This window comes from Harpia harpyja, chromosome 1 (assembly GCF_026419915.1).
Source record: "Harpia harpyja isolate bHarHar1 chromosome 1, bHarHar1 primary haplotype, whole genome shotgun sequence".
In the NCBI taxonomy this organism is placed as follows: domain Eukaryota; kingdom Metazoa; phylum Chordata; class Aves; order Accipitriformes; family Accipitridae; genus Harpia; species Harpia harpyja.
Window position 1 is genome coordinate 31,690,869 of NC_068940.1, and position 24,761 is coordinate 31,715,629.

The window sequence follows — 24,761 nt, forward strand, 5'->3', positions numbered from 1 at the left end:
GTTGAGGAAGAGATGAGACAAGAGAAGACAGGACAAGATGAGTTTGGTACTACACTGATGTTATTTATAATCTCACTACAGACCTAATTTCTCTTGCGGCTTTAATCCTCCCCATTTTCAGCCAGCAATCTATTATATTGGAAGATATTTGAGATGCTTCGGGAGTAGGGAAATTATTATACATAAAATATGTAGCTAGCATTATTAGAACAGACTTTGATTAATTTTGCAGCTGGCAACATTACCCCTGCCTGAAAATGAAATCCATTTGCTATCTGCGTGGAAGTAATTGTGTTAATATCAAAGCTAGTTTTAAAATGAAATGGAAAGGGCTGTACTCCCTGTCTCCCGTGCAAGGAATCAGGGATGCGAGATGAAGGGCTAGAGTGATAATTCCTTGCTAACACAAGGAATTATCCTTTCCTCCACAAAAAGTCTTCGTGACTTCAACAGAGATATTTGTGGTATATTTAAGGTACATTCAAGTATATAGTTACGTTCAAGTAACCTCTTGTCTCAGTCTCACCTTTGATTTGCATATTGCCTATGGGCAGAGACTAATATTTGTATTTGTACTACGTGTTTGTGCAGCACCAAGCACAGCAGAGCCCTGTTCTCATGGGCAGGTTCATCAGCCCAATAACTGTTGACAGCAAAGATACATGCCCAGGCCAGAAATATCTCTCAGCCTAATTACCCTGTTAGTCTACAGGAGTGATTTTGAAAAGCACTTGGACAAGATTAAACAGACAGCTTTTGTTAATTAAGAACTGTTTGGGCTTCAGGTGCTCTAAAGATCCCAGGTGGCCCCTTATCCACCACCTCTGGCTGCAGCTGGGCTCTGGATCCCCCCCTTTATTTCTCATGCTAAAAGTTTTCCTCCCTGCAGCCTGTTTGCTGGAGCGCACAGATTCTCTCCTCCTCCTAAGCAGGAGGTGGGCAGGTCTAACTACATTAAATATACAAACATACCGTGCTCCCTCTCTGCTCCACCAAGGACTGGCGTGGGCATCGGTGGCCCATCAGCAGCAAAATCTGAGCGAAGGCTGCCCAAAGGGCTGGGGGAAGGGTGAAAACAGCAGCAGCAGCAACAGCAGCAAATAAACCGAGCAGCCAAACCGCCCCGCAGGAAAGGGGAGAGGAGCAACCAGGAGAGCCCAGGGAGGCTGTGCATTTCGTGCCTCTTTACGGGAGCTTTCTGCAGCCCTTACGCGTCTCTTGCAAGTGTATGTGCATCGGTGTCCCAGGGAAGAGCATCCTTCTAGGGGCAGGAGCTGGAAATCAGTCAGAAGAGAAAAGAAACAAACAAACAAACCACCAGCTATTATCTCTTCCCAGAGGCAGGTGAGAGAGAGAGAGAGAAAGGAGTTTAGGGGAATGAAGCTGGAGGATCCAGAAACTCAGAGAGGAAAAGTTGCCCTGATGGGAGACTCTGCGTACTAGAGCTCTGTTCCACAATGGGATTTATCATGTCTAAAGGAAACCTCCTCCTCCTGCTGTGTGCCAGCGTCTTCCCCGGTAAGTTTGAGAAAGCTTTTCTACCCCTGCTCTGCTGCTCTTTAGCTCTTTTCTCCCTTATCCCTCTCAAAGATATGCTGCGAAGACCGGTCCCTGTCAACAAGGAATTTCCCCCACTCGTGCATCCTCCTGCCCCATCATTGCGGGTCCCCTAAACACCAGCCTCTGCCGACGAATGCTTTGCTTTTATTTTCTGCTCCTTGCCTGATTTGGTGGGGAAAGGGTTAAAGCCACGGTGGGGAAGGGGACAGGATGGAGAATACAGGCAGGGGCTCAGCATCCTTCTTCTTGCTTGGGTTTTTCTTCCCTGGGTAAAGTGTGTTAATGTGTCTCCGGGCTACAGCTCTGGCTGGGGAGAGCACAGCCAGCGCTCAGCTAATGCTTCCCTTTGTATAATCCAGGGCAGCTAAAGACTAAGTAGGAGCCATATTCCACAAGGGATGCGGGGAGAGCCCCCGGCTCCCTCTCCCCACCGGCCGTGGTGGAGGATGCATCTGCGTGCAACTGGCACAGGAGCGCAGCTCCCCCGGCAGCCCCCTGGAAGAAGGGTGGCTTTAATTTTTAATAACCAACAGGCACTTCCGATGGTTCCTGTAGCGTACGTGCAGGGTCAGGGCTGCTCCTTGCAGCCTCCAACTTTTAAAGTCATTAATGAGGAAAACTGCGGTCTTGTTATCCAATTTGTGCTCTCCCTCGTCCTCTTTCTCAGCCCTCATTTTTGTGAAAGACCAGCTATGAAGGTTAGTTTGAAGAGCTGGATTTCACTCTGCCTTTTTCTTTTTGTGATGCATTTGATGCCAGGTTTTTTGTGTAAATCTGATCCAAAATCCCTATCTCCCAGCAGAAGGCTGCTTTTTCCTTTTTGTCTTGCCCTTCTAGCATCCCTCTTTCCTGCTTGCAGACTTCAGTGCTAGAAACTTGCCGCAAAGTGGCCATAAAAATTAGACCATATTCAAGGGAGAATGGCTCAGGCAGCATTTTTCAAATGGTTTTAGTGATGCCTCCACTTTCTGCAGACCAAACCTGCTCTGCAATGCAAACCCTGCATTGGGAATTGGCCAACGGTGGGTGAACAGAGTGAGAAATACATGGCGATGCCTGGGCTAGCGGGGAGGCAAGTCACCAGGGTGGCATCACCCTCCCGTGCATCCCTACTTGCCCATCGCTGGGTTTAGCCCAAGGGTCCCCCCCGGAGAAAGCTCCAGCTATGCGGGCACTTGGAGCTGCACACATTTCACGTTGCCGTGCCCCATGCCTTCCCCGCAGCCTTCGGCCATGTGGAAACCCGAGCCCATGCGGAGGAGCGTCTCCTGAAGAAACTCTTCTCTGGTTATAACAAGTGGTCCCGCCCCGTCGCCAACATTTCCGATGTGGTCCTCGTCCGCTTCGGCTTGTCCATTGCCCAGCTCATCGATGTTGTAAGTGCAACCTATTTGTGCAACAAGTGGACAAGATTAACCGGGTCGGGGCTTGAGGAGAGGCTCCTGGTGCGTGTGGGTTTTACGGGCTGATCCAGGGTCAGGTTGGGAAGACTTTGCTCTCAGCAGAGAAGGGTTATCATGCAGACAGCTCTGCTGGAACGAGGGATGACTCATGTGAGTAGCTGGTCATCAGAGTGAATCCCTTGTTCTTCACCTAGTACAGGCAAAATCCCAAATTCCTTATCAAAACCCGTGGGACTGATCACAGCAGGGCAGTGGAGCAACTGGTATAAATGCCAGAGAGGCCTGGCTAAGGAAAAAACCAAATAGCTGATTTGGAATTTGAGCCATAATTATTAACACTGATTTACACAAGCTAATAGGAACAGTGGTTTACTCATCTCTGGAAGATAGTTTGCCTGAAGAGCTTTCTGCAAATGAAAGTTTTGAGGGATTTTAGCTACTCTGGCAGATATTAACAAGAAAATTGTTTCTGAATGTTTGCTCAAATAGAAGTTACGTGTGTGCAAACTGCATACGCTATGTACAAAACAGAGTGGTTTGCACTCTAGACTGATGCGCACTGAAATGGTATTTAAAGGATTCCTCTATCACAGCGTGTTGGGGTCAAGTGTTGAATCCAAAGGAGATCCCTGCAGGGCTGCAGATGTTAAGCACACACACAGGCTTTCTAGCTTGTGCAGATCTTGCTCCCGCATGTTTCTCTCTCCTGTCCCTGTTTGCATGCAACATTTCCCAGGACAGTGTGTTTGTGTAGATGCACAGCTCTTGAACAAGTATTGGCCTGGTATTGAACAAGTATTTGGAGGCTCTCTGTCACTTTTTACCGTACTTGTGTGGCAGACTACAAGGGGTGATAATGGAAAGTGTAATGCAGCTTAAAGACATGACTAGTGTGGGACAGTCATAACAGATGACACTCCACAACATTTTATATTTTGAGATAAGGGGGCTGAGATGTAGAGGAAACAGAGCCAAGGTGGTGCAGGAGGTGGGCAAAGACACTAGTTGCTGGAGAGTTGCGTCTCCTTGTGCGCAAGCCATCAGCTTCCAGCTTCGCTGCACAGAAATGGTCTTCCATTCCCCTCCTCTCTCTTACGTCAGCCTGAGGGATCCAGGGCTGTTTGCAGTTGCTAATGTTGAAGTTGTACGGTTCTCATCTGAATAATTGATAAGACTAAAGATGAGACATTAGTGACTGTGGAGGCATGAAAGAGATTTTTCCACTATGCAGCTGCTGAATTGTGGAAGAGGGGGGATCGATACACCTGCTTCATAGTGCTTTTCCCAGTTTACTTAAGAAGAATTAATCTTCTTAAAATCATGTCAGTGGTTAGAAGTGCAACTAGCAGGCAGTTCTGTGCCAGGGCTGGTGGGTAGAGCTGGAGGAGAGCTCTTATCCCCTCCTGCCCCAGTCTATGTGGTTGGGAGTGGTGACACCCCTTGCAACTGCTGCAGCACTTCAGCTGTCTCTCCCCCTTCCCTACAGTGACACTGCTTTGGTGCAAACCCTGCTGCAATTGTTAGACCCGATGTTCAGCTCCCAACAACAAGAAGTCTGAAAGAGAAATCAGAGCCGTATTCAAACCCCAGCTCCTGCTGACAAAAGCTGGGGGCGAGGGAACAAAAATCAATGTGGAACTTGACATCCCTGCATGTCCTTACCTCAACCTGGCATGCTGAGGGTTTTCTGAACCCAGGAAAAAGTGGTAAGGGATCAAGCACGTGTCTAGGAGCAGCCACTGAGAAACACACTTGGAGTCCTAAAGCCGTGTCTCTGCAGGACCTCGAGCGTTGCGTTCACCTTGAGAAAAGAGGCCAGGCAGTGCAACACCATCCTCAGCTGCAGAATCCCCCGCTGTCCTCCGGGCTGGCTCTGTGCAGGAGGAGAAGGCAGCCAGTCATTAGCACATTGCAGCCCTCCCTACGAGATAAACCCGTGGGATTAGAGTCATGCTTCTCTTGGGTCAGGAGGATGGCAGAGCCCTCAGGTGTAGTGAGGGGCAGGAGGTTCCACCAAGGGTCTGCACCCAGCCAGGCAGGAAAATTCCAGTAAAGGGTAGCACCTGCGACACTGGGATCCCCAGTGCAGGGGCCATGGTGGAGACCCTCAGATGCTTGAATTGCAAAGTGGTAAGAGAAGCAGATGCTCAAGGATTGGTGCAGCCCAAGGCATGGCAGCCTCCTCCAGTGGCGTTCCTCATCTCCCATCGGCACCCAAGGAAGTAGCTGGATATTTTCCCTTTCTTTGTTGCTCATTTGAATGTTTTTTGTATTCCTCCTTCCTCCATGTGCTTCTGGTCCCTAACCCCGGACGAGGGTATCTCTGATCAGGTTTTACACTTGGTGCCACAACAGCAGTGAGGAGGCTCAGCAAGGGGGAGGCACAGCCCGCCCCTGAATCTCCTGGCTTTTAATGTTCAGAATTAATCCTGAACTGCCACAAGAGCCAGGTTAATGACAAGCAGTTTGCTTCCAAATGAGGCCTGTCAATTGAGCTGGTTTTGATGCCAACTAAAGAAAGAGAAAAGAAACAAACACACAAACAAGTTCTGATCTCTGGTGTGACGCTTAAATCAGACCAGCTCTGGGCTCTGCCCCACATAATTCATCTTAGTTACTTACATAGGGGTTGTAATAAGCATGCAAAGGAAGCAGGAAGCAGTAATTAATACTACTACAGTGCTGCCAGTATTATATCTGCCTTACTTTATTTAAAAGTATATAGATATATAGTTCTACCTTTCCATACTGCTTGTACTTAGAGTTGGGAAAGTCTACCAACTGACAACATGGGTATACACCAGGCTGTCCAATGCTTACGTGTCAGCAGAGTAGCTTGGGTTTATTCAGAAAACCCAATCCATAGTGCTCTAAGTTCATGTATTTGGTAGAAGGAGAAAGACTGCTGAGCTTCATGTTTCCAGAACTGTGTTCACGGATAATGTTTCGGAGTAGAAGTACTAAACACTACTTGCAGATGAAGCTGAGCATTGTAATCCACGCACACATGTGTGAGTAAGGAGATACATATCCATCGCTCCCCTTCCTTCAGTGCTCGGGTCAAAGCCAAGCTGTGGAGCTCTTTCCTCTGCCTGGCCCCATCATCCTAGGCTGAATCCATCAGCACGGAGGAAAATCCCAATAAATTCAAGTCTGTCTGCTCACAAGATTGCCTAGGTGCAGGCTCAGCTGTTCAGTGGTATCAGGCAGCTGTGCCCTGTCCCATGTTAAATTACAGAAACATCTGCTTTTTATTTCCAAGATGGAACTTACATTTATTGCAGAGGTGACTTACAATTAGAGAAATGAAGTACAATTAAGAGAAATTTAATGACTTCCTTGGGCCCCTTCATCTGCTTCTGTAACCAATATCTGATCTTGCATTTCAGGATGAGAAAAATCAAATGATGACCACGAATGTGTGGGTGAAGCAGGTGGGTGCACCAAAATATGTGCTTTTCCATGTTCCTTTTCAGTTTTGCAATCTGAACTCTCCCAGCTTTGTAATAACTGCCTCGTTTTTGGCAGGAGTGGCATGACTACAAGCTACGCTGGGACCCCCAAGAATACGAAAACGTCACATCCATCCGAATCCCCTCGGAGCTCATCTGGAGACCAGATATTGTCCTCTACAACAAGTGAGTGTGAGCACTGTGGCCAGAGGGCAAACCCATCCTTGCAAATTTTCTCTGCCCGTGGTGTTAAGGTGCTTCTTGCAATTATTCCTCCTTATTTTCTTCCCTGTGGTTGAGTTCCATGTAGATTCTTATAATATCTGTTCCAGAGGTGCCTTAAATGACATGACTAACATTCATCACAAGGGTTGTTCTCCTAATGATCCTTTCTCTGGACAGCAAGTTTCGTTGGGGGATGCCAGGTACTGTTTTCTCTTCACATGTCAGATACACAATTAAGCTGGATTTGAGCTTTCAGTCCTCCTCATTTCACCAAGGAGCTCTCCCCTAATTCATCACCATCAACTGGAAAAGCCAATTATCAAGAATGGGCTTAAATGAGGAAAATATGCTGAAACATGTTAGACTTGTGTGTCTACAAATACAGGTTTCAGGTCAGCCCAATACCATTCTAGAATTATTCTTAAATAGGTATTTGTTCCTGACCCTGAATGCTTGAAAACTGTCTCTTGCATGCACACCTCCTAGGGAGCAGGTGGTTGTTTTCTTTCTTTTCTTTGGAGCCTGTTGATATTCTTAGAAAGACTGTCCAGTGCCAAGACTGGTTTCTCCTTGGCTTATCATACCAGAGCTCTCCAGTCTCCTAGGTTGTAGCATATCCCAGTCTCCCTTCCCAGCACAGGCTCTAGAGACAACATTTGCTGCAAGCATCAAACAAAAACATCTTTGTATGTGGCTGACACTCAGAGAAAACACTCACAACGGCAGCCAGGCTCATTTTTAATAAACTGTTGCCTGGTTCTAGTTTGATACGATTTTGCTTTTGTTTTTAAAAAAAAAATAAATGGCTGAAGGAGGAACCTGTCCAGGGGATTGTGAGCTTTGGAGACTATGGAAATTGTTATCTTTCCCATTAGCTTGTCTCTGAACCTCAGTGGTGTGGAGTGATTGCAAACCTCTTGGAAATCACTGCATCCTCACATAGCACCTTTCAGAGATTAGACCAATGGAAATGACTAATTCATAGACACCTGGACCTTCCTATCCTACAAGGACACACTCTGAGCATGAATATTATATTACAAGTGCCTCACATTGCAGCCAAGAAAGGTGTTGACAGCTTCCACTGGAAAAAAAATGAATGCCCTTGTCCTTGTCATTGCTTAATTAATGACAGTGTTAAGGATGATTATTTTTGGAGCTTCTGGTGGTTTTTGTGGTGGACTGTAGTGCCAAAGGAAATAGCACTACACAAATCTACATCATCCATGGGACCTTTGTGCTTTAAACCATCCATTTGCTGGAGCTTCTGGTACACAAGAGCCTGATGTGTCATCTCTGCATCTGCTCCCTTGGCTCACCATGCTCACTACGGCTGATGAGCGTGGTCCGTGCAAGGAGGATCCTAGCACTAAAGAAGGAGGCCTCGGTATCCTTTTGTGCTCTAGATATTTTGGGACTTTATGCCGAAAGCTGCCCCCAGAGGTCAATAGGCACGCAGACCTCTCAGTTGGGTAGCCTTTGGCTTCTGCCCCTCTGCCCTCCTGTCCTCATTCACTGCTGCTGTCACTTGAGCAACTATGGGGACTCGAGGGAGCCATTGCCTATCTGCTGGCCACAGCAGCTATTCCAGAATGTCCTCCTTATCTTCTTCTGGGGTGTGAGTCTTTCAGCCTTGCCCACCTTATTGCTTGACTCAGTCTGACTTGCAGGAAGGTAGGGCAGATGATAGCCAGTCTAACTGTACTGGTGACCTGCTACCGTGCAGGGAGATCTAGTGCCCCAGCTACCTAAATCCAAGCTACTTCTCTCCCTTTATCCATACTGACCATTAATAATCATGCATTCCTCTGTTGGTCGTCATGAGTCTATCATGCATTTTTAATTGGTTACTTTATCCATAAATTAAACATGGATGTAGGCGCCAACCATCAGCCAGTCAGTAATGGTTTTCCATTAATTCTATACCTCTTAACAGCTATATTTGCCCATGCTCTTTCATACAGTCTTATGTAAACTCTTTTCTGCCCTGGGATATACTTCTCTTTTCTAACTAACTTCCTATCATCAAACACATCTGAAGCTGCAGTCAGTATCTTAGCTGCGCTGCTCTAACAATCAGGTTTCATGTTTTTTAGGGATTGCAGGGCAAGGCAGAGCAAATGCAATGCATGCAAGGCAAAACCTGTAGCATGATGGGACACCAAGATGAGGCTCTTCTGCATGGCAGCTCACCAACTGCATAACCAGGCAGTGTTTCTCCTTGCAGGCATCTCAGCTAGAAATGTCTCAGAAAGAAAGGCTTTGCAAAGATAGCGACTAGTCATGAGTGATCTAACTAGTGATCTAACTAGCTAACAAGGATCCCCTCCCATATTTTACTTATATATAATATATATATATATTTTGTTTAGAGGGAATTTAAAGTAGATGCATGTAATTCTGAGTCCCTAAGAGCAAGAGAATGTGTGCAGAGACCTTGGTGGAAGAGAGAGAGCGGCCACATTGGCCTTTGCACTGTTCAGGCTTTTTAATGTGAGCTATTTATTGCTTATCACATGATCTGGCAGAAGTACAGCATTTTTGTTTGGGATGGTAACCTTTGGAAAAGAGATTTTCTGGGCAGGAGATTATACGAAGGCCTCTTCTGTTTTAATCTTGGGGTATATATAGAAATGGTGAAATTTAAATTGATTTGAGATTTACATCTTTAAGGAAATCTAACCCCTTGTTGTGAGGTTATTCTCATATCTAAGCTCATTATTGTCAAAATCTTCCATTTATCCACTCTAGAGGCCCAAATTAAATCAGTAAACTCAGCTGGTTTGGCCTAGAGAGTATATGTAGTTGTCAACATTCATAAGGAATCTAAAACCAAATTAATATCCTACAGGGAAATTAATATGCTGTTGAATTTCCAGTCTTGATGAGATAAGTTCCAAGACTCTGTAAATAGTTTCTACTAGATGTGACAAAACATATGTATAACAGAGGAATATGAGTTAATAGTGAAGTGACAAAGCCTCTTCTTCTCTGCCAACAAGGCCAGCTGTTGCTTATCTGAACCTGTAAAGGCTCTTCAGATACCACCAAATCATTTATAAATTAATTATCTAATCCTTTGCATTGACTTATTTTCCCATTCATGAATGGATTTTAAGGACATTTTAGTTTTCCTTTCTATATTTAAAGTAAAAAAAGAAAAATATTTTTTTGCCTAATCAGGAAATAAGCTCTTGGAGCTGCATTTTGATTTTTTTTTTTGCTTCTCCACCACTGTGTTGAGGCATTTGGACCCTGTGCAACATAGAAACTCCAGAGGAGAAAACCCTGAAACAGCAGGTTTGCAGCCAGGTGCTCCAGCTGCTGAAGGCTGTCCAGAGGAGTGCAAGACCATGTCCTTGAGCCTAATGGATGGGCAGGGAACTTGGAGCGTGAGCTTGACTGGCTAGTTTTCAACTGGATATTCATGATAGCATCATAGCGTTTGTCTTCTCTAGCCTGATGGTTGTAAAACCTGGGAAGAAGCTACTGGGAACATTCAGACTTCAAAATTTTCTTTTTTCTCAGTATTTTCTGGTGTTAGCTGTTCCAAAAACTAATCCCTGCCTTAGCCTCGATAGTCACAAAAAAAAAAAAAAAAGAATGAAAGACAAGATCATACATGAAGGAAATGAAAATACAAATTTCTGTAATTAGGAGTAGGAAATATCTTGAGGAATTCACCCAGTGGTAATATGGACACAAAGGATTACTGGACTGGGTTAGAAGATCATCTGGCAGCTGGCTTTTGAAAATCATGAGAAAGCAAAGAATTCTTTTGAACTGAATTATAGCGGCTTGTTCTTTTGAACTAGACTATGACATTTGCAACCAGTGAGACTTCTGGAGTAACACTGGTTTCCTGACTCATCCCAAAGCTGTTTGGAGGAGACATACCAAAAGATGCCCCCTAGTCTAACCTTTAAAATATTGGAAATGTTCTTGACATTTTTCTTTGTGTGTGTATGTGTGTACTTGCACAGATCTTGTCATTTTGCACCAGATTGTACTTATAATAGGCCCATAGTCGCTACTTCGCACTTAAGCTTTCCTGATTCTTCTGAGAGTTTAAATGACTATGTTTCTGGAGAGGAAATATATCTCTAGATTCCTTTGAGGTTTGCTGCCAAGCTCTATCCAGTAATACAGGAACTGATAGAAAGAAATCTATAAGAGGGATCTCTCTCATGGGCTGGTGCTGTGTTAGCATCCAAGGACTTCTGCCATTATGCTAAGGACAGAGCTAGAGTTTTGCCTCCGAAGTGCTGATGAGGATGCTCAGCAAAGGGAAGAATTGAAGTAAAATGCATAAATTCAGCACTGTTAGAGCCTTCTGAGAAACTTGTGCTTATTTATTTCTTCGGTGTAGCACAGCCATTTCTGAGACAGATGACTAATTTACTAAGGAACAATCAAAATATTGGTTACCACTGATTTCTAAACATCTGAAGCAAGGAAAAGCTGTGATGTGACCTAAAGAAGTACACATCAGTGCACAGACACCTCCATCTATCTACCCAAGATGTTTTGTACCCAAGTTGCCAAGACCTTGGAGATATTTAAAACGCAACTGGACAAGGTCCTGATCCTCTTGTAGCTGACCCTGCTTTGAGCAGGGAGTTTGGACTAGGTCATCTCCAGGGGTCCCTTCCAACCTGTGAATTTGTAGTTACCATTTTGGTGGCACAAACCAATTTTTAAATAAAATATTCTCTGATTTGCTTTTGGAGAGTATTTTAATCTGAACATTACAGAAGCATCTCTTTAACGTCTACCAAAAGCGTACATTCTTTAAAGGGGTCTTAAAAGTCCAATTTGTCTTAGTTACTGCTGTTCAATGAAAAATGTTTTAAATAAAGACATTCCAGCTATATCCATATACGTATATAGCTAATTTTCAGGCTTTTAAAGCTCTGTTTGGATTTAAATTGTATCATCAGAAATTAAAATAAATGTATGCCTCATTTACATGCATTCTGAAAACATTTAATTTTGTGAGATGATGTATCTCCCAACTGCAGGGAAAATAGAAACTGGCAAAAAAAAAAAAATCTCCATCAGCAGAGCTTTTTAATGAAATACAGTTGGTGGCTGCCAGTAAAACAATGCCATTCTTGAACCTTATAAACTTAGAAGAGTTTAGAAGAGCAGCCTTTATTCTCGGAATGAGGAATCAAAGGCTGCAGAACACAGCAGCACTATTTCCATTGGCAAAGGAATAAGCAACCATCTTCTTTCTTTACTGGTGTACGCTGTTGTATTTGACATGAAAATATAACAGCTCCGGTACTTTATTACTGACAGATTTTTAGAGCTGTCAGGTCAGAGTAATCTGGAGAGCCTGATTATCTTAATTCTCATGTTCTTGTTGTGATGTTTAACTTGTGCTCACTCCATCTTCCAAATGGTTTTTCATGACAACTGTCACAATACAGTGGTCTAGACTGAACGAGATGAAAATGTGCTACCACTATAAAGGGATGACTGCAGATTTTCTCTGTCCCACTGTGTCGGATCTCCCATCTTCCTGTCTAAGGAAATATTCACATTATAGAGTCAGGGCTGTCAGCACAACTTAGCCAGGAGTGGGTTTTCCCACAGCAGAGCTTTCCACAATAAAACAGGGTTTCCCCAATCTCCTAACTGCAGACTTCATTTGCAGTTGGTTGTCTCACCTTCATCCCTTGGAGGAGATTGGGGAAGGGCTTTGGAAGACCATCAACAGCCAGGTGACCTTGTTTGCTGCCTCTCTCATGTCAAGAGAAACAGAATGAAAACCTCACCCAGGATGAAAACATCTCTCTAGGTTCACCCCACATCGGCAGGGTGCCAGCAAGCATAGCTTCCAATCCAGTAAGCGTATGCTTGAAGGTCCAGTGTGGTAAACTTGAGGAAGGAGGCAAAAATGTATGTATGCACAAAGGGTTAAGATGACTGTGAACACTACCTTTGCACGCTATAGCTGGCTTGGATACAGTCTATGTATGTACAACAGCATGGCTAATCTACCCTGCTTACAAATTGCTCAAATATCTCTACGTTGAACGGCAATGAGAAGTTCAAACATGCCTGGTAAAGTCCAGAATTACTTCACAGCCCTGTTAGGTTGGTAAGGGAGAAGCAGGAGGATCCCAGGGGTTTTTATTGCTGCTCAGAGTCATTAGCTGACTCTCAAAGGCAAGAACTATTCTGCTGCTGGTTTCACTCCTGCCATGGCACTGCAGGCAAAATCCAGCTTGGAAGGGAGTACCAGTGTTATTTGTAACAGTGTGTGAGCCAAAGAGGACCCAGGGTGAGGCCTGGTTTGTTAGGCAAGCAATAAAAAATATCTTCCTCATCAAAGCAGCAGATCGTTTATGGAAATAATTGACACACGAGATCTGCAGCATCACATTGGTTACATCTACGCTTGCAGAAGACAGGTATGTGGCTAGTCACACAAAGACTGCAAAACTGCCAGACAAGACATTTCTGGGAATGAAACACAATTATTATTGTTCCTGGATGAATTTTTAGGAAGAGTTTCATGCCCTTTTCCAAGTTTTCAAAAGAAAAACCACACACCTGTGTTATTTACCTAGCTAACACGTTGCTCCACCTAAGAAAGGAAACACTAGTAGGTGCTCATCATCCCTTTTCTGTAACATGAGTCAAATTATAAACATATTGATCCATTAATGAATGGTTTAATCATGCCTCAGAGATCTCATTAAGTGCAGAATTGGATTCCAAATTCCTATTGAGATTTAGAAAGAAAACCACTAAGAACAGTAAACACTGGACTGTCACTTGCTGTGCATGTTTCATGTCTCAATCTGGCTTTACAGTGCAGGCAAAACTCAGGAGAAAAAGACAGTTTTCATCCAAAGCAAGTGGTCCTGGAATATAAATTAGATTTAAGAAAGAAGAGGTAAGAAAGGAGTTGGGAGGATGGTACAATGGCATTGCTCAGTTTTATTTGCATCTGAGTAAAACACAATGGTGGTTTTGCCTTAATCCCTTTGAGAGCAGTCTGGGTTTGTGCATATTTTAGCTTTCCTGTCTTAAAAAAAAAAAAAAGACATTTTAAAGCTTTAGAAAAAGTCCAGTTCAGAGGTCAAAAAGCACTGGGTCCTTTTGTGTTCTTTTGTTTTTCCAAAATCTGCCACAAAGAGCAAAGGCTTTCCATTATAGAAACAAAGAAGAGTTTAGTAAAAACCTGGTTCTCCACCACACAGTAATTCTGAGTTTATTTTTCCATTCATTCAACCGACCTAGAAAATCATCTCAAAAGACAAAGATCTGGGCTGTGATCCTGGGGCTCAGGGGCATGTGCCATCTCTGCCCAGATATCGTGTTAGCCAAGACAGCTCACTGAGGGCCGGATCCTGCCACTGTTTCCCAAAATGAACAATACAATACCAGTCTCACTGGAAGCCAGTGTGGTCATGGACTGACGAGGATGCTTTACAGGGCAAGACAAAATACCAGAAAGTCTTTTTCGGTTTGGTTTTTTTTTCCCCTTTGCATATGAATTAATGGATGATCTCCGAAAGAAATAAATTTAGGGAAGTTCCTCCGCCTTCAGCAGCTTGAGGGGCCCCGCCGGATTGTCCCTGCACTGTTTATCTTGCTGCTGGTGAGGAAGAGGAGCGGTGTGACCCCCGCGCACACCATCCCTGTATGGCTGCTGTCACGGCACATCTGAGCACTGAAGCAGCAGAGCAGGGCCAAGGGAGTTTGCCAATTGCTGGGAAAGAGGCTGCAGGCTGGATCGGCTCCAGCCAGGAGGGCTGGGCAGGAGCAAAGACCTTTCTATCTATATCAGCCTGAATAATTCATCTCAAGTTTTTAGCAGAAGCTCTCCCTCCCCTGCTCAACTTCCCTTTTGTTTAGCAGCGTTGCTGTTTGCAATTCGGCATCACACAACAGGCTTCTTCCTCCGTATCCCCGAGTTCTGCAGCGGCTCAAGCCAGGTGTGTAAGATGGTTCTCAATTCCCTCCCTGCTCTTTGGATGCTTTTTTCTCTATTCCTGTAGCTAGACTTGAGGGCATTGTTCTACAGATTCCACGTGCTGGTTTTGGTTGGGATTTCAACCTCTCAGACATTTGCTCATGATGAAAAAAATTGCGGCTCTATCCAAACCTCACCCACATTTTAAGGCTGCTTGAACCAGGGTGTTTGATCCAGGTTGTGACTGTCTAAGGATACCAAAATCCTCTGTCCACAAGTAGAAATCAAGGAGGAGAGAGGGGGTTTGAAGTTTCAGCCAGTCACTGCCCAAAGGAGCTGCAGATGTAGGGCCTTGGCTCATTTTCAGGCGAAGGTGTAATTTTCGATTCAAACACCCAGTCTCCATCACAACGATTATTTGAACAAGGAGATATGTCACCTGTGCGGCTCTTAACGCTTCAGTTTTGCCTCTTTGTGTAAGCTAATGCAGGCTGCAGGTCCTGCAGACGCTGCCTGGAGAAAGGACGTTGCTGTAGAGAAGGTACCCGTGGACTTGGCCCCAGAAATGGAATTTAAGTGTCACTGTCCACGTGTCCTCCTCACTGAGAGCAGGGGAGGAACAGCGCTTCTTGATGGCATAGCCACACAGGGCATTAATTACCTGCTGCGCTAGCTGAATCTCTTAATGAGCTAATTTCTTTCTGTGGCCTCCGCACACCGGGGCAAGAGGCAGGTTCCACGTTTAATGTGCAGTAGCAGAGGTGTGGGAGTGAGGAAGGAGCGGAGCTGCGGCTGGTGATGCTGAGGCAGGGGGAAGGACAGGGCTGTCTCCAGGGCTGGGGATCCCACTCCCAGAGTTTCTCAGTCTCCCTCCTTTCTCCAACACTATTACAGCTTGAGTACGGCGTTCCTCCGTGGTCTTTCTTCCCCCAAATCCCCAGTGCACTTGTATGTCCTGTTGCCTTTCTGGATCTCCCTCACTTGTATCCCAGTGACAAGCTGGAAGCAGCGGGTGTCACGGGTGCACGGCACGGTGCTGCGGGAAATCAGTGCACTGATCAGCTGAGAAAAGCAGATCCAAACCAAAAAAAAATGCTGGTTATGCAATAGCTTTTTCGCTGGCTGAAAAAATGGCTTTCTGATATAAAATCCTAGGTTGTTATCTATTTATCTTATACCAGCACACAGATCCCAGTTGAGAGTCCCTGTAAGAAGACACCGTAAAAGACAGCTCTCTTCCTGACTGGGAAATCAAGAGATTAACTTTCATTATTCCTATTAATAGGATGTTCTTGCTGTTTTTCATGTAAGAGACTGAATGATTACCCAACACTGTTTCATTTATAGCAGCTGTCACAATTAATTCTGCAGAGCCCACAGCCACACTACCTGATAGTGGTTCCTCCCACCTCTCTGAAGCAAACTCAACCCTTTCCAGGGCATTTATGAGACATCTTTGAGGAAAACTTGTGTACGTTCACCTCAAGGACGTGAAGTCGGCAAGTTGAGGGCTGACATTTGCATGCAAATCCAATGCTTGCATAAGCCAACAGAGTTCAAAACCGACTGGATGGAGTGGATGGATCCCGTGTTTGCACATGATGTGCCTCTTGCATCTCTCAGGTGCCCTGAGTGCATTTTTGGAAGCCAGGCACTAAATATCCTGTTTCTTTAACAGAGTTGAGATGTCCCAGAGAAGCCTTAGTCTTTTTTTATCTTCTATCTCTCCCCAGTGCTGACGGTGACTTTGCAGTCACCCACCTGACCAAGGCCCACCTATTCTATGATGGGAGAATTAAATGGATGCCACCTGCTATCTATAAAAGCTCCTGCAGCATCGATGTTACCTTCTTCCCCTTTGACCAGCAAAACTGCACGATGAAGTTTGGCTCCTGGACCTATGACAAAGCCAAGATAGACTTGGTGAGCATGCACAGTCATGTGGACCAGCTGGACTACTGGGAGAGCGGGGAATGGGTCATCATCAACGCTGTGGGCAATTACAACAGCAAGAAATACGAATGCTGCACAGAGATCTACCCCGATATAACTTACTCCTTCATTATCCGGAGGCTGCCACTGTTCTACACAATCAATCTGATCATCCCCTGCCTGCTGATCTCCTGCCTGACTGTCCTGGTCTTCTACCTGCCCTCCGAGTGTGGAGAGAAGATAACCTTGTGCATCTCCGTGCTGCTGTCCCTCACTGTGTTCCTGCTGCTTATCACAGAGATCATCCCATCTACCTCCTTGGTCATCCCTCTGATTGGAGAGTATCTTCTCTTCACCATGATATTTGTTACCTTGTCTATCATCATCACCGTCTTTGTGCTCAACGTGCACCATCGTTCCCCGCGTACCCACACGATGCCTGACTGGGTGAGGAGGATCTTCCTTGACATAGTCCCACGCCTCCTTTTCATGAAACGTCCCTCTGCAGTGAAAGACAATTGCAAGAAGCTCATCGAATCCATGCACAAAATAACCAATACACCAAGGCTTTGGTCCGAGATCGATGTGGAACCCAACTTCACTACCTCATCTTCGCCCAGCCCCCAGAGCAACGAGCCATCACCCACATCTTCCTTCTGTGCCCACCTCGAGGAGCCAGCCAAGCCTCAGCCTATCTGCAAGTCCCCTTCTGGGCAGTACTCTGTGCTGCACCCAGAGCCTGTACAGGTGACCTGCTCCTCTCCACAACCCTCATGCCACCCCCTGAATGACACCCAGACCACGTCCATCCTGAAAGGCAGATCGCTAAGTGTTCAGCAGATGTACAGCCCCAATAAGGCAGAGGAAGGGAGTATCCGCTGTAGGTCCCGGAGCATCCAGTATTGCTACCTGCAAGAGGACTCTTCCCAGACCAATGGCCAATCCACTGGCTCTCCAGCATCCCAGCGGTGCCACCTAAATGAAAAGCAGCCCCAGCACAAGCCCCCTCTGTGCAAGTGTAAATGCAAAAAGAGCGCAGCAGCTGGCACGCCAGCTCAAGGAAGCAAGACTCACAGCGCCAAAGAGCAGCATCTTGTGTTGATGTCCCCAGCCCTGAAGCTGGCAGTGGAAGGGGTTCACTACATTGCAGACCATCTGCGAGCAGAAGACGCGGATTTCTCAGTAAGTATCCTACCTTAGCCTGCTCGCCTTGGGTAAGTCAAAAATTATCTGCTAAGGAAGCCCCACCAAACCTGGGGGCTATACAGAGAGTACACTTGCTGATGCAGGCTCAGCCATTCCTGATGTTGTGGCTTTTGAACACATTGACCACTATAGGCACAGCTGGAGAGTTTGTCCTTGGGGTCTTGGCAGGCATGTGGGCCAAGGGGGTAGCACAACCAGACCATGCTCAGGGCTGCTTTAGCTCAATGGGATTCTCCAGCAGAAAATAGGAGTAAAGTTGTTAGGTAGGAAGGAAGCAGCTAAGATTGTGAAAGGGACCCAAAAAGCAGTCATCTGATGGGAACGTAGCAGACTTATTCTTTATAGAGAAGCCTCTGACAGATGGGGGATTCACATTCTCTGTTTTTTATTAAGCATTGACTCTGGCTACTGAGCCTAGGAAAGCAAATTCCCCAAATAGGTTGTGGATGTGGGAAGCGCGTAGTAGCGTGGGGACATTGCAGGGTATGTTTAGCTCTGTGTGATGTGATTCCTCATTAGTGGACTTCCACTGGAGCAGTTGGCTCTCTGCGGGAAGGTGGGTGGACAGACAAATTTCACACTTGCTCTGAAGGGGTAAATATGGCTACAAATAGAGAAGGAAAGTAGAGGCTGAAATAATTTCTTTTAATGGAGGTGGTGATGCATGTACAAATGCCACATCCTTTCACACCTCTTGTAGCTCTTCCCCTGCAATACTATGGATGCGGTGTGCTAGCTAATTATGGCCACAATGAAGGAAGCCACAAGATAACCTGAAGTTAGCATTCTTACTAAAGAAAAGTCTTATCTGGCTTTTCCTAGAGGGATCCGTCAGCAAAAGGTACTTTTCCAGCTGTACTTACAGTTTGATTTTCTCAAGATTTAGAGTCAGTGCAAGTCATAGTGCTTTTATGCAAGACTTCCTGGGCATGAAGAGTGTCTTTATATTTGCATTTTTCACAGCACTGAGCACTTAGCAGCAGCAACAAAAGATTAAGTGCTACTGTCCATTTATATACTCTTTGGTACCATAGTTTGACAGGCCCCTGTTCTTTAATGTATTTCACTTCACAACATCCCTTTGAGGAAGTAACGGTTTATTCCTCATGTTGAGAAGCAAAAGCCAAAATACAGAGATGAAGTGACATGACCAAGGTCACAGAACAAATCTGTGGCAGAGACGGGCTGTGAATCCCCATCTTCATTAGTTGACAGCCCAGCACTTTTTGCCGGGCTAAAGCACTTCACAAGTACATTAGGACTGCAGAAATTAAACTCTGCTCTCTCCTCCTAGCAATAGTTGCAAGTAAACCTATGGAAGTCAGTTGATTTTAACTCCCTTGTTTCCCCGTGGTGCAGATGAAAGAATATTACACCAATAACACTTCCCATTTCAACTGATTCTCATTCTGCTAAGCTTGTTGGTATCATCAAGAACTGAGTCAATGAATATCTTGGGTTCTTTCCTTTTAATCCATGACTGCAACTTTCTTTAAAATGAAAACAGTCTTCAGAAGCCACGAATTTTCTTCTTATACCTCCCACTACACTTCCCTCTTGAAAAGAAGCGATTATCCTGAGGAGGAAGCTATTTACAGCACTAAACATCAAAGGCAGAAGAACAGGAGCAGTTTTGAGGGCTCTGACCAGACCTCCTGCCAGCCCAGCCTGCAAGCAAAGGCACTAGGAAAACATCCAACAACGAGCGGAGAAGGGTCACCCCCAGGACCACCAATGCCCCAGGCTCCCCATAAAGAGCCTGCAAACCTGCCCGCAGTACTCTGCTCTTTCACGGCAGCTGTGGTCGGCACGGTGGGCAGAGGTTGGGTTTTCAGATTTGGGGGAATAATTGCTGACCCCAGTCTGAGGCTATACTGTTTTCTTTTTCTGGATCCAAGTAATGTCAAGTGGGAAAGCACATTTTTTCTCCCGGTGGAAATGACAAAGAAGGAAACATGATCTTTTGGAATTGAAATTTAGAGTAAGGAGCAGAACTGATCTAATAAAATGAGAATTTATTGGGGAAAAAATCAGTACTCAGAAGTTCGCTTTCATCTTAAGATCAAATTGTGGCATTTCTTCATGGAAGTCTTCAACAAATCTATCAGCAGGCACCTCTGATGCAGCTGCAGCCCCTGGGACACAGCTCGCTGTCTCTGGGGTAATATTTTCAGAGACATGCACCTTCCCAGAATGAGAACAGAGCTTCTTTTGAAGTTTCTGTCTTTTTTCTAAAGCACCATTGCCACGGGGGCAGTGCTTCTAAATTAAAAGTAAATAGCTCGTTTAATTAAGTGCTTCAGCAAAGAGAAAATGGGAAATGCAAGAGGCAGTTGTTTGTTACAAAAAGATATCTACAAACAATACAAGCACAATGGTACACTGGGGAAAATGCAAGACCAAATCATCCCAGCATATGATAGAAATGCCATTAGAAATTAATTACAGACTGAGAAGCAAAACAAGTTGCATGTCACACACGAGCCAAAATAACCAGACACCAACAGCACCGTCTGGAAAGCCTTGGTGTCCTCATGCCTGTGTGCATCTCTGGACTGCTCTAATAAGACTTTGAAGACAGCCTAAAAATAAAATGGGAGAGAATGTAGCTGAGGGGGAGGAAACACGGGATAATCTCACCGGTTTATTTTTAACAAAGTGCAATAAAACCACCCGGGACTGCTCTAATCTGTGTTGCAGGCTCTGGGTCCTGGGGATCCGATGGCACCAAGGCACCCCAACCCACCACGCAAACCCTGGGGCAGGATGCCCTGTTCCCACTGCTCAGACCTACAAGGAGCTGGACCAGGGAAGAGCTGCAGATTTCCTTACTTTTGGGGAATTTGGGGGTGAGGGAGTCAGCTTGTCCCTGCCCCTGATCCTTTCCCAAAAATAGTTTTGAGTGAGCTTCTTAAAAACTAATCAAAATACAGCTCAGGAGTTGGGGTGGCAGATGCCGACAGCTGCATAGATGTTGTCAGAGAGGCCTCTGCGGATCACGCTCCACGTGAGGTGCTGGACCACAGGGAAATACTACAGTGCTGTCAGAAAACAAAACAAAACAAAAAATCCAGATAATTTCCTTTTCCTCCTCCTCTTTTTTTTTTTTCATTGTCTCTCCATAATTTCCAATTTCACTCTTCTGTGCTCTCAGTCTGGAGCTGGATATTGGGTTCGCAAACATCTGATGCACTCCCAGCCATCATTTTCGAGATGGGCTGAGTATTTATGCATATGCCATTACATTTGAAAGCAAATTTCTGTTGAACTTTACAAGTTGTTCCTCTTCTCCCATATCCCCCTTCTTTTCTCAAAGAGAAACTCATCTAATTTCTTTTCTTTGCGTGACCTAGCACTTACTTTTACTAGCACAAATACTCAAAAAAGCTTATTTTTCCAGAATGGGGCACTATTTACTCAATCCAGCTTTCCAGTTGGACATCAGATCGTAAATTGCAGATTTTCTTTACACGTTGGTTGCATCATGATACACTAATGCCATAAATGCAATCATCCAGAGCTTGCTTAGCTGCCCTTCTCATGAGGAATTTTAAGCATCAGAGACTCACTCCAACTCTCAGCAAGTGATGAATAGACCAGAAAACATGTATAGCAAAGGGGAGTTATCCACTGAGACCTTATCCTTGGGATGAGAGAATACCTTTTGATTTCAAGGGACACTATTTCTTTTACTCACCCTAATTATAGATGGATGTGCTAGGGCCTGTACAATCAGAAAACAACATGGTTTCCCCCAGGGAGGTGACAAGCTTCAGGATGAACCTCTATTTGTTTACTTCTGCCCATTGAATAGTAAAGACCTGCTTACCTTGGTGCTATTTTTAAAGGGAATAAAATTATCCATTGCATGAAAATATTTAACCGATTCTTACACTCTTGAAAATGTTCAGGTATTCCTGAAATTTAAGATGCTTTGTTCAGAGAACAAATTATGGGAAAACATGATATGCTCTCCAGTACGTGCCTCATTTCCCAATTTCCAAAGCTGCTTACTGAGCCAAGGAGCTGGAGCAATACCAGATGATTTAAAGGCCTAACCAAGCAGTCCACATGGCAAATAATGAGAGGCGTAGTTAAAGAGCTCCCTTTGCTGGCGTTGCTTCAGCTGAACGTTGTCTGCGTTGAGGCACAGAGTGATGACAGGTACTTTGCAAATACCTTGGAAGATTCATGATCAGTTTGTGAAGGGTTCAGCGTGCCAAAATGAGGTAAATGCACATACCTTACCTGCAAGGAATAATTCTCTTAGCTTAATAAAATGTCACAGCATCATTGGTCACGGAAGCCTGGATTGTATATTCTCTCCCTCTGACACATCATGATTTCTCTGTACCACCCACAAGGTATAAGATAAAATTTAATGGTGCATCCATGGCTGATAAAGAAAGAGAAGACTCAAGGTGAGTTTACAGAGTCACTGTGTTGTGCTCAGAGCTTGTTTGTTTGGTGCTTGACAGATCATAATATTTTAGGACCTGAAGTTGCCACTATACCTGTGAAACATCATCTGCTGCAAATGGCTATTTCACCGATACTTGGATTGCTTCCTTTACCAAAATGAATTTTCAGTATAATCAGCAAATCCTTAAAAAAAAAAAAATCATCAAGCCAGGTCTCCTACCAATCGTGTTTTAGCTCACACCTACTGTTTTGGGATACTCCCTTATTATTCTCTCTGTTTAAAACAAACCTAGGATCTGTGAATGAAAAGGCCTGTATCATTAGAGTTTTACATTATTATTGTACTGTGCTTTTCACTCATGCTACAGCCCAACGTGCATGGCAGCTTTGGGCACGGTGAAGCCACTGTTTGCTCAGGGTCACAGACTGGTAGGTGCACTAAAGCAGCCCCAGCAAAGCGCAGCCTTAGCTTTGCTGTCTCCTTCTCCTTACACCACACTACGTGCTTGCTGCAATCACGGCCACCAAAGAGGTTTGAGCTAGCTCCTGATGAGATGTTTTCCCTAAAGAGCAAGGCAGCGTGCCAAATTTCAGCCCTTGGGTCTATTAATCACCAAGTGGTATATTGTAGGAAATTATAATCGGTACAGCCGTATTAAATAAAACTTTGCCATCTGATCAGTCTTATTCTGGGAAAGAAATTAATAACAGCAATGTAATAAAAGAGGTTTTCATATGTACGTGGTTTCTTACTTAATGAAATAGCCATTTACAATTCTTTCCTGATGGTATTAATAAGTACCAGACTTCCCCAGAGAGGAATTGCTGGAAAGCCTTCCCCAGCAAGACAAAAGTGGGGAAAAAGCGGGGTGAGGAAGACCATTTCTTCTATTTGCTGGTTTACTTTCAATGCTTGCTCACCCAAAGCTGTAAATCCCTTTGCAGAGAGTTTGGCTTCGTTAATCTGTAAGCAAATCTGTTTACAAGCATGGGGAAATGAGTAATTTCTTCCCCCCCACACTTGAATCACAGCCTCATTTACACACCCAATTACAGCTGTTGCTCATGGAAAATAGGATAGTGAGTGTGCAGATGGGCTTAATTATCCACGGGCGTATGGCATCCCTGGGGAGCTGTGAAACGGGTTTGCAATTGCACATGCACACCCACGCAGTCTGGGAATCTGTCTCCCACATCAGCAATTGATAGAATAAATCTTTGCTATCGTATAGGACCACTAAATGTACGTGAGACCTTCCTCTCCTATCTCTGGACTTAAATGAAAATATCCTGTTTTGGAATAAAGCACTAATAGTCTTCATAAGTTTTAATCTCAAATAAACGTTAATAATTGGCCTTTCACCTCTGTGTTCCCAGGTGAAGGAAGACTGGAAGTACGTTGCAATGGTCATTGACAGGATCTTCCTTTGGATGTTCATCATTGTGTGTTTGCTGGGAACTGTTGGTCTCTTCCTCCCACCTTGGCTGGCAGGAATGATCTAAATATAGCCCCAGAAGGAAGAAAGTATATCCCACTCTATGGATTTTAGGTCACCTGGAAGGAGAGGAGCAGAGAAATGGAGGCAGCCCTTTGAATAATTTACTGCGTGTCCACGCTTGAGTTGCTCCAGAGCTTTCTGGGAATACTTTCCGAGGTTGCGTCGTTTTGCCAAGCCATTTTCATCTCCTCCATCTAATTTAGGGGAAAAAGTTCTTATTAAAGTCTGTACATAGCATGGTGGCATTCATTGGCATATACTCAGCAATGTAAGAACACGAGCTTGTTCCTTAAAGCAGCACATAAAGAGGCTTCGCATCTACAATCCAGCCCCTGGCAAATTAGCTCCAGTTGTCTTCAGAGGTCTCAGCGTGCCCTGCCTAGTAATTTTGCCCTGTCAAGCTGAAGTGGTTCAGGACTGTGTGTCCCTGTATGAGTCATTTTATAAATAAAGTTCCAGATTTGGGATACCTGTGCAGGATGTGGTCTGTGGTCAGCTGGTAAAGACGGACAGACTGGAGAGGCTGAAAGAATTGCTCTAGGCAGCTCAGCCCCACTGGGACCAACAGTGATCATTAGCACAGCAGTTGCACTCTTTGTATTGACAGATTTTACTTTGGCCAATGCCTTTTAGAAGCCATGGGGACCATAGCTGAGTGAGCATCATGCAAATGAAGGGAGGATTTGGGGTTAAGATTTGGACCGTGTTGGTAGCACTTTAGTGTGCTTTCCAAGGAAATTTCCTAGATCCAGGTTATGGCCGCTGCAAAATAGCAGAGGGTCACCCTGAGCTGTAAAACTCTTAATGTAGGTGGGGAAGGTACTTAGACATGGGGAAGCCACAAAAGAAATCCAGGACGGTGTGTTAGCATAATAAGGAAACATGCCATTATCCAGGGAAACCTGAACAGGACACACAGCCACGCTTGGGAATTCAGAATGGCACTTTGCAGAAATTACAGGTATTACGGCCTTAAATTTGGCCAGTTATTCCAGCAGCTGTGCTCTTCCCAGCTCTATCCAAACTAAACCAACCTTTTTGCATATCTTGTCCTTGCTTTGGGACCTGCAGCAAGAAGGCAGGGACAGGCACCACCGGCCAGAGGGAGGGAGGGACGCCGGGGCCGTGT

At 44.9% G+C, this 24,761-nt stretch overlaps 1 protein-coding gene across 1 annotated transcript; it reads left to right on the forward strand.

The window, feature by feature from the left end:
• Nucleotides 1-936: 936 nt before the first annotated feature.
• Nucleotides 937-24,099, forward strand: CHRNA4 (cholinergic receptor nicotinic alpha 4 subunit). The gene is made up of 6 exons (XM_052785501.1): nt 937-1,518; nt 2,785-2,936; nt 6,353-6,397; nt 6,492-6,601; nt 16,307-17,687; nt 23,511-24,099. Exons 1-6 carry the CDS (start codon nt 1,458-1,460, stop codon nt 23,634-23,636), a joined length of 1,875 nt encoding a protein of 624 aa, XP_052641461.1. The 5' UTR covers nt 937-1,457; the 3' UTR covers nt 23,637-24,099.
• Nucleotides 24,100-24,761: the final 662 nt, after the last annotated feature.

Coding starts and splice junctions, on each gene's coding strand:
- CHRNA4 (XM_052785501.1), top strand. CDS start 1,458: ATGGGATTTATCATGTCTAAAGGAAACCTCCTCCTCCTGCTGTGTGCC. Junction 1,519..2,784: donor GTGTGCCAGCGTCTTCCCCG/GTAAGTTTGAGA, acceptor CCTTCCCCGCAG/CCTTCGGCCATGTGGAAACC. Junction 6,398..6,491: donor CGAATGTGTGGGTGAAGCAG/GTGGGTGCACCA, acceptor CGTTTTTGGCAG/GAGTGGCATGACTACAAGCT.